Below are 9,276 nucleotides of genomic sequence, written 5' to 3'. Positions count from 1 at the left end.
GGTGAACAGCTTGTAGACATGTGAGAGCAGGCATACTGGACAATAGTTCTTTAGATCTTCACAGTCACCCTTCTTGTAAAGCAGAATGGTGTTGGACTCCTTCCAGCTAGATGGCATCTTCTGCATTTCCAAGTAACGGCTAAACCTCTGAGCAAGGGTTTCCCAGAGGTCTTGGCCTCCAGCTCTTATCATTTTGATTGTCAGTCTATCTTTACCTGGGGATTTTCCTTCCTTAATTTGGTGAACTGCATGTTGAACTTCGCTGACAAGGACTGGGAGGTACATGCTCATTGGTCTGTTGAAGTGTTGGTACTGATACATTTATCTGAGACGCGAACAGTTCGGTGTAGAAATCTTTGCAGACCACTTCCATCCCTGTTCTGTCAATTACTGGTTTTCTGTCCCTGTTCTTCAGTGCCATTATTGTTGACCCATACAGTGTCAATTCCCTTTTGCATTTTTTGAGGTGTCTGTGATCTTCGGCCGTCTTTAAGAGCCTTTCATTTTGGTACTTCTTGAAGTCCTCCTTTAGTCTTCTTCTTATCAACTTGCAGAGGAGGGAGTACTCAAGCTTGCACCATCATTTTGCTTCTTTAGCAAGTACCGCATTTCCTCTGAGATTCTTCCCTTTGCTCTTTTCAGTCTTTCTTTCTCGGCTAATATTACTCATTGCTCAATTGATCATTGCAGTTATCTATAAGACTCCAGTCTTCCTTGGAAATGTTCACTTTCAAGATTGCCTTGTCAAATATTTTTGGCCACTGTCTCTGATTTGCCATCTGTAGCGCTTTCTTCTCCACCTTTTCATTGAAGTTGAGCCTTACTCTGAGCAAGCGATGGTCACTACTGGTGTTAAGTGATGGTACTACTGAGACGTCTTGTACAATGCGCCACTTATCAATTAGAATATAGTCAATCTCATTTTTGTTCTTCGCATTGGGCATGATCCATGTCCACCTCCTCTTGGCCTTCTTCTTAAACCAGGTGTTACCAATGAACATTTCTTTCATCTCCACCATAGTTGCCAGTCGCTCTCCTCGTGGATTCTGTTCACCGATGCCATACCTTCCAACGAACTTTTCACCTTCTTTCCCTCTTCCAACTTTGTGTTCAAATCTCCCATTGCGATCGTATATGTGGATTTTTGAGCAAGGGTTTCCTCAAGCTCCTGATAGAATTCTTCCATATCATCATCTTCGCTTGTGCTTGTGGGAGCATAGATCTGAATAATCTTGAGGGTGCTTTTCTTGTTCAGCTGGAGGTGTAGCACCCCGATGCGTGATGACTTGAACTTGCACGAGATGATTTTTGAAGACCATTCCTTGTTAATGATGAAGCCGATTCCTCCAACAGTTCTCATGCTTTCTCCTTTTCCCAACACGATGGTACTTTCATATCTCCGCTTCACTTCCATCTCCTTTCTTCATCGTGTTTTGCAGAGACCAAGGATGTTGCAGGCTGTCCTTGCCTTCTCCTCCATTAGATGGTTGATCAAATCATCTCTCATTAGTGTCCTGCAGTTATAGGTGCACACTGAGAGGCCAGTCCTTTTTCTGGCCCCTGAGATTCTTAATAGCCTCTCATCGACTGAACTCCCCACCACTGTTGTATAACAGATCGAGGAGTGAACAAGGAGCTGAGGCCCATTTATTCATATTGTTTTAGCCATTTCTTCATCCACCCACTGGCTATGCTGTCAGTGGCGCATTTCCCTCCTCAACATAGCTAGCACCCAACCTCAAGTAGGAGGACAGCTCTCCTCTCCCTGGGTTGGTAGTCTAACACCTTAATAGCATGGCTGAACCTACAGAAGAATACACTCCACTATCTTCACTGTCAGAGAAGCCAGGGTCACTGCTGCACCACTTTGAGGCATTGAGGTAGGATTATGCAGAGGCAGGATCTGCTGCAAAATCCTACATCAATGCAATTTTCATAACATTCTTTTAATGTAGTTTTTAGTGAGCAATTTAAGATTTGTAATTCTATACAGGTGAAATTCACCCCGTGCAGGGGGCCAGTACAAATAACAGGAACCAAACTAATGTTGCATTTAGGCTCTAGTTTGAACCCTAGTCTAGAGGAATCATTAAGCCAGTAAGTCAGCCTTGAAATTCCAGTATTGCAGCCTTGAAATTGCACCTATTTTACAGGAAAAAAATGATTTGTTCCATCAATTCATAGATTTTAAGGCCAGAAGAGACCTTTACGATCATTTAGTCTGAACTCCTGGGTAGCACATGGCAGAGAACCCCACCCAGTGACTCCCACATCTGTTTAAGCTAGAGCAGATCTTTTAGAAGGACAACCAGTCTGCTTGCTAGGAACTCAGTGACATTCAAAGGAAATGATCCAGCAGGACTGATCCGATGACTCTATTTACAGGTTAATTGTTAATGCTGGTATTTGGATGGGGTGCATGTGTTGGAGTTGATAAGAAGCTATCTGATAAATCCGTTGACATATCCTTTTGAGTAATTACTGTGGCCTGGGCAGAGATATGCTCTAGTTCAGCTACAAGTTATTGGGCAGGAGGTCATATTAGATGCTCATCTTGCTCTCTTCTGGCTTTAAGATAGATGAATCTGTGGCTCGAGGGTGACGTTCCACTACCCTGACTCAGGTTGAGTAATGCTCAGACATGGGCATTGTTACACACTCATGAAGGGAATGGATAAAATCCCCTTCATTCACAGGGAAGTCCCATGGATTTCAATGGGAGAGGGTATCCATGTGGGTTATGAGATTATCAGAATTTTGCGCTATATGGGTGAAGCCCAAAGTCCACTCTCGCGAATCATTATTATATGGGAAATGTAATAATTTTTTGCTTTACTGCAGAAAGGTTAAAATTCACACAGAATTTCTCAAGGATGGTTCAGTATACATTTAACTAGCTTTCCAAGGGTTCTGCCCACTGTTATTAAAACCAATAGAAGCCTTGTGCTCGACTTCATTGAGAATCAATCCACACGGACCTGTTGCCTGCTGCAATCTATCTAGCACCTTCAGTTCTTCATTAATCTTTATCTCATCACTTTTCCAGAAGAAATGTCGTTGGCAGAGCCAGGGAGAGATGCGAACCACACTGCAGTGACGGAATTTATCCTTCTGGGGTTTGGAAGAGGTCCAGGGCTCCAGGTGGTCCCTTTTGTGATGTTCCTGTTGATTTACATAATAACTGTGCTAGGGAACACCATCCTGGTCCTCACCATTACAGCCGACTGTCACCTTCAAACCCCCATGTACTTCCTCCTCATGAACCTGTCACTCTTAGACCTCTGCTACTCCTCCGTCATTGCCCCCAGAGCCACGGTGAGTTTTCTAACAGACACCAAAGCCATTTCCTACAGGGGATGTGCCACCCAATTCTTCTTCTTCGCTCTCTTTGTAAGTACTGAGGCATTCATCCTGACGGCCATGGCATATGATCGATACACTGCCATCTGCAACCCACTCCTGTATCCCACCACCATGTCCAAGCCAGTCTGCATTCAGCTGGTGGTGGGGTCCTATCTCTGTGGCAGCGTGAACGCCATGGTGCAAACGAGTTTCACCTTTACTCTGCGCTTCTGTGGCTCTAATGAGATTGATCATTTCTTCTGTGATGTTCCACCCCTGCTAAACCTCTCATGCACTGACACATACATCAATCAAATGGTGCTGTTTGCCTTATCGGGCGTCATCATAGTGAGCACTGCCCTGATCATTCTTGTCTCTTATGCCTATATCATCTCTGCTGTCCTCCAGACTCGCTGTGCCGGGGGCAGGCACAAGACCTTCTCCACCTGCACCTCCCACATAGTAGCTGTGAGTTTATTTTACGGGACTGTTTCCTTCATGTATGCCCAGCCAAGTTCATTATCTTCCCCAGATCAGAGCAAAGTGGTGTCTGTGTTTTACACCCTCGTCATCCCCATGTTGAATCTCTTCATCTACAGCCTAAGGAACAAGGATGTGAAAGAAGCTTTGAGAAGAACCATAGGCTGCATAATGGTTTTGAAATGAATCTTTTCTATGAATATTGAGCTAAATAATCCTTTGCTATATTGGAAGAACTTATTGGTCAACTAATCTAATCTATCTATCTATCTATCTATCTCACGCTCAATACTGTCCTATGACACTAGAAGAATGATTTTTTAAAAACTGTAATAAATCAATCCTCTCCATGTTTATGGATCTACAACCCATCCTGGACAATGACAAAGTGTAATGGGCTATAGAGGCTTTAAGGATGATTGGAATTTTCCATGGGAATTGTGTTTGGTGGACAATTGAGGTTTAGGGAAATCAGGTTTTTGTTAAGAAAGATAAAGTTTTTAATATTTGTCTTAATAATAGAAAATAATAATAATAAAAAAAACCAGAACTTTTGTCCGAAAACCTTTTAATCAAAAATGAATTTATGGCCAAAGTTTTAGTTTTTCAAAGAAAAGTCAAAAATTTCCATGGAAAAACCACCATTTTCCTATGTGTTCCACCTGTAACCCTTGCTGTGAATGGCATGCTTAAATGGCCCAGCCATGGGTATCAAGCATGCAGGGAGTGGGGAAAATTTGTTATTAAGGCTGGGATTTTCAAAGAGGGTGAGATATCTATTTCCCCTCTAAAAGTCAATGAGCTTTGAGCTCACTTAGACCCTTTTGAAAAAGCCAGTCACAAATATTATGGTTTATCCTATGGCCTGCATTATGCAGGAGGTCCAAAACCAAAACACTTTTGGCAGAAAACTTTTCAGCCAAAAAAATGGTATTTTGGCCAAATTTTTAGGTATTAGGTTTTTCAAAGTTGAAAATTTTCCATGAGAAAGCCATCATTTCCCAACCAGTTCTACCTGTAACTCATGCTACCATAATGTGGTACTTTGTCACCATCTAGTGACAGATATATTCCAATAAATGTATGTCTGCTACACCTTTGTCACCTTTCTCTTGGTACAGCAGTAGGGACTCATGTTTATAGATTCAGTGGTCAATCAATGCACATAATTTGCCTTGGGGTGGTGGTTTTATTTGTGCCCTGGAGAGAAAACTTAAATTGCTTGTTCATTTCTGAGATGTAGACTGAGCTCCCTCAGCCAATGGTAGCATGTAACCCAACTAAACCAGAGTTCCTCACTGTCCCATGCTAGTGACTAGCCCATGGGTAGGGGTTTATGAGTCTGCTACTTCAGTTATAAAACCTTTAGCTCACACAATAGAGTCTTATACTTTTAGAGCCACAGGTGCCAGGTTCAATCTTCTCACAACCCAACCGTAAGCATCATTACACATGTAGGCAAGGAGTGCATAAAATCTGGTCATTAAGGGTAGGATTCTTAAGAAGACTATGGGACAAAATGTCCATTTCCTTCTGAAAGTTAATGGGATCTGGGCACCAATCTCCCATAGATCCACTTGAAAACACCAGTCAAAACATTACAGTTTGCCCTATGGCCTGTGTTATGCAGAATGTCAGAGTAGATGGTCAAAATGATGCCTTCTGGTCTTAGAATCTATGAATTGGGAGATTGGTCAGGCCTGAAGCTTTGTATCAGAGAGCTGATACCAACCCAAAATGTGGAGGGAGCACGGGGGTGCAGATTCATGGGGAGGCAGAGATGGTGAGGAAAAGGAGATTTCCCAGCATGGCGATGAGTCAGAGGAGCAGGAAGGTGAGGAAATAGAGCGGAGGCCACCAGACAGATGGAAGAATTCAGGAGAATGAATTCTGGCTGGTGTCTACTCTTCATTCCTTCTGAGATCCTGGAGTAGGGATAATGAATATATTAATGCCCTGAGCTAGTTGTGCAGATAGATAGATCAAAGCAGAATATGGGGAATGTTTCCTAAGAAAATTTCCTTTTGAAATTTTCCTGTCAAAAAATTCTGGTATTCCCATGGGAATTTTTTTTTTTTAAAGAAAAATGTTTGGAAAAAGCTACTTTCTGACACTTTCTTCCTATTTTCCCACTGGAAAAAAAATAGGAGGCAAGCATAAAATATGAGAAAGTAGGTTTTCTCCACTCTCTCAAATGCTGGAATTTTTTCATGGGAATGCCAGGTATTATGAAAACAGATTTTGCATCAGGGAAATATTTCCATACAGAAAATGTTGACCTGCTCAGATAGATAGATAGATAGATGTGATTGGAGGAAAAATATGTATGTCCCTGAAGAAAAAGAACTTTCAACAGAATAGACAGTTACTTTTGGTACACTATATCCCAAGTCAGCCCCCAATTTGCTTCCTAAATTTGAGGAGCATGATAAAGAAGCAAACTTTGTGAAAAGTCTGAGTCCAGCACTGGGATATGTGTAATATACTCCTAGGAAAACTTTCACTTAATAAAATGCATCCTATCTTTTGGTGCCAGACATTGCCTACAAGCATGCAATGCTTCTGGGAATATCCTACCCCAGAGGTTCACAAAACCACATATAAAGATGAGTCTGTGATACCAGCATGAATCCTTCAGCAGTTTGCCGATGTATTTTATTTTATCATCAACAGTAGCAACCCCACAACCACCACCAGACTTAGCAGGGACTTTTTCTTCTTCTTCTCCAGGTAAGTTCAGCTACTCTGGGTATCGACAGGTACAGAACCACTGCAATGAGCTTTTTCTCCCATATCTATATCTATCTATCTATCTATCTATCTATATACCCGCATTTAATCCACCCTGCTGACTTTACAGCATCCCTGTGTGAACTCCTCTTGTGCTCATATTGTATCACTGCACTTTTTACTTTCCTAGAAAATATTCTATTCTGTTTAATGTTAGGAGATGACATTGGCAGTACTGTACTAGATGTAGCCCTACAATTTTGCCTTCAGGTTGAAGGGATTTCTTTACTTTTGGAGGTAGATATACCCAATTCTGGGTGCTGGATCTTTCTGGATATATCCCTAGTGTTATAAAAATAAATTCTGATCAGCAAACATTTTGGCTTTGGTGCAAGAGAACCTAATACTGTTATTTACCCATCCATCACAGAATTTCAGTATGATTTGGGCTTGTAATTCCCTCAATCTCTTTGAAAAACCCAGCCTAGAGCAGTTTGAAACTCAGAAACTCCCTTCTATGAGAAATGCCAACATTTCAAAATTTATTTTCCTTCCAAATTGGAACAAAAAGAAAAAAAAATGAAGTTTCCCACAAAATGAAATTGAAAAAAGAAATCTGGCCAATCAAAATGTTCTGTTTCAATACAATGGAAAAATTGTGTTCTAGTTTCAACTCATTTATTATAACTCAAAATATAATATAGAATAAAATAAAATGTTCCATGCTCAAATTTTTGACCAGCACTAGCCCAACCTTTGCCTTTGGGTTTACAATACCACTCATGTTTTTTTTTTTTTTTTTTCAAAAAATGTTTTCATAGGAAAGTATTCTACAAGTTTTTCCCATACCAAATCATTCAGGTTTGACACAGGTATGTTATCAATATGCTCCATATATTTGTCATGATTGTAGCCTGAAACAGTTGAGATTTTCAATGGATCCTAAAGGAATTATATGCCAAACTCCCATAGAATCTAATAGGAACTGGGTGCCTAACTCCCTTAGGCTCTTTTGAAAATCCCATCCAGAATTATAGAATCACAGAAATGTTGGACTGGAAAGGATCTCGATAGGTCACTTAGTCCAGTCCACTGCACTGTGGCAGGACTAAGTATTATCTAGACCATACCATAGAGGTGTTTGTCTAATCTGTTTTAAAAAAAAATCCAATGATGGAGATTCCCCATCTTCCCTAAGTAATTTGTTCTAATGATTAACTACCCTAACAGGAAGCTTTTCCTAATATCTAACCTAAATTACCCATGCTGTAATTTAAGACCATTACTTCTTGTCCTGTCCTCAGTGGTTAAGGGGTACAATTTATCACCCTCCTCTTCATAACAACCTTTTACATACTTGAAGATTTATGTCTCTCTTCAGTCTTCTCCGGACTAAACAAACCCATTTTTTTCAATCTTTCTTCATAGGTCATGTTTTCTAGACCTTTTATCATTTTTTCTCTCCTCTGGACCTTCTCCAATTTGTCCACATCTTTCCCAAAGTGTGGTGCCCAGAACTGGACACAATACTCCAGTTGAGACTTTGTCAGCATGGAATAGAATGGAAGAATTACTACTTGTGTCTTGCTTGCCACACTCCTGCTAATACATCCCAGAATGATGTTCACTTTATTTTTTGCAACTGTATTATATTGTGGACGCATATTTAGTTTGTGATCCACTATAACCCCCAGATCCTTTTCTGCAGTACTCCTTCCTAGGCAGTCATTTCCCATTTTGTATTCGTGCAATCGATTGTTCTTTCATAAGTGTAGTACTTTGTGTTTGTTCTTACTGAATTTCATCCTATTTATTTCAGACCATTTCTCCAGTTTATCAAGCTCATTTTGAATTCCAGTCCTGTCCTCCAAAGTGCTTGCAACCCCTCCCAGCTTGGTACCACGCACAACCTATGCTATTATCCAAATAATTTATGAGGATATTGAATAGAATTGGACCCAGGACAAGTCTCTGAAGGACCCCACTCGATATGCCCTTCCAGCTTCATGGTGAACCCTTGATAACTGCTCTCTGAGTATGGATTTACAAGCAGTTGTGCACTCACCTTATAGTAGGTTTGTAAAAGCTATGTTTCCCTAGTTTGTTTATGAGAAGATCATGTAAGACAGTATCAAAAGCCTTTCTAAAGTTGAGATCTATATATCTACTGCTTCCCTGCTATCTGCAAGGCTTGTTACCCTGTCAAAGAAGGATATTAGGTTGATTTGAAATGATTTGTTCTTGACTGTTGACAGTTACTTATCACCTTATTACAGTCTAGATGCTTACAGTGTGATTGCTTGATTGTTTGCTTTTTGGATACTGCAGTTAAGCTATAATTCCCTGGGTTGTCCTTATTCCCCTTTTTATAGATAGGTACTATCTTTGCCTTTTCCAGTCCTCTGGGATCTCTCCCATCCTCCACTAGTTTTCAAAGGCAATCACGAACAGCTCTGAGATCTCTTCAGCCAGTTCCTTAAGTGTTCTAGGATGTATTTCATCCGGTTCTGCCAACCTGACGATATCTAACTAATGTAAGTAATTTTCAACTTGTTCTTTCCCTATTTTAGCCTCAGATCCTACTCCATTTATACTGATGTTCACTATGTTAGTCGTCCAATCACTACTAACCTTTCTGGCAAAAACTGAAACAAAAAAACCATTTATCTGACTGTGATCAGTGCTGTATTTTCAGTTATTGTCTTTCCCTCCTCGTTGACTGGT

General features: G+C 40.6%; 1 protein-coding gene across 1 annotated transcript; it reads left to right on the top strand.

Moving 5' to 3' along the window:
• The first annotated feature begins 3,051 nt into the window (after positions 1-3,051).
• Positions 3,052-4,008, top strand: LOC113408606 (olfactory receptor 12-like). The gene has a single exon (XM_026661944.1). The coding sequence runs from the start codon at positions 3,052-3,054 to the stop codon at positions 4,006-4,008; it is 957 nt and encodes a 318-aa protein (XP_026517729.1).
• The last annotated feature ends 5,268 nt before the right edge of the window (positions 4,009-9,276 follow it).

This window comes from Terrapene carolina, unplaced genomic scaffold, assembly GCF_002925995.2.
Source record: "Terrapene carolina triunguis isolate 2854851 unplaced genomic scaffold, T_m_triunguis-2.0 Scaffold19995, whole genome shotgun sequence".
In the NCBI taxonomy this organism is placed as follows: Eukaryota; Metazoa; Chordata; order Testudines; family Emydidae; genus Terrapene; species Terrapene triunguis.
This window is presented reverse-complemented; position numbering and strand designations above follow the sequence as displayed.

What these genes read in the sequence shown, in the direction of transcription:
- LOC113408606 (XM_026661944.1), top strand. Translation starts at nt 3,052, where the DNA reads ATGTCGTTGGCAGAGCCAGGGAGAGATGCGAACCACACTGCAGTGACG.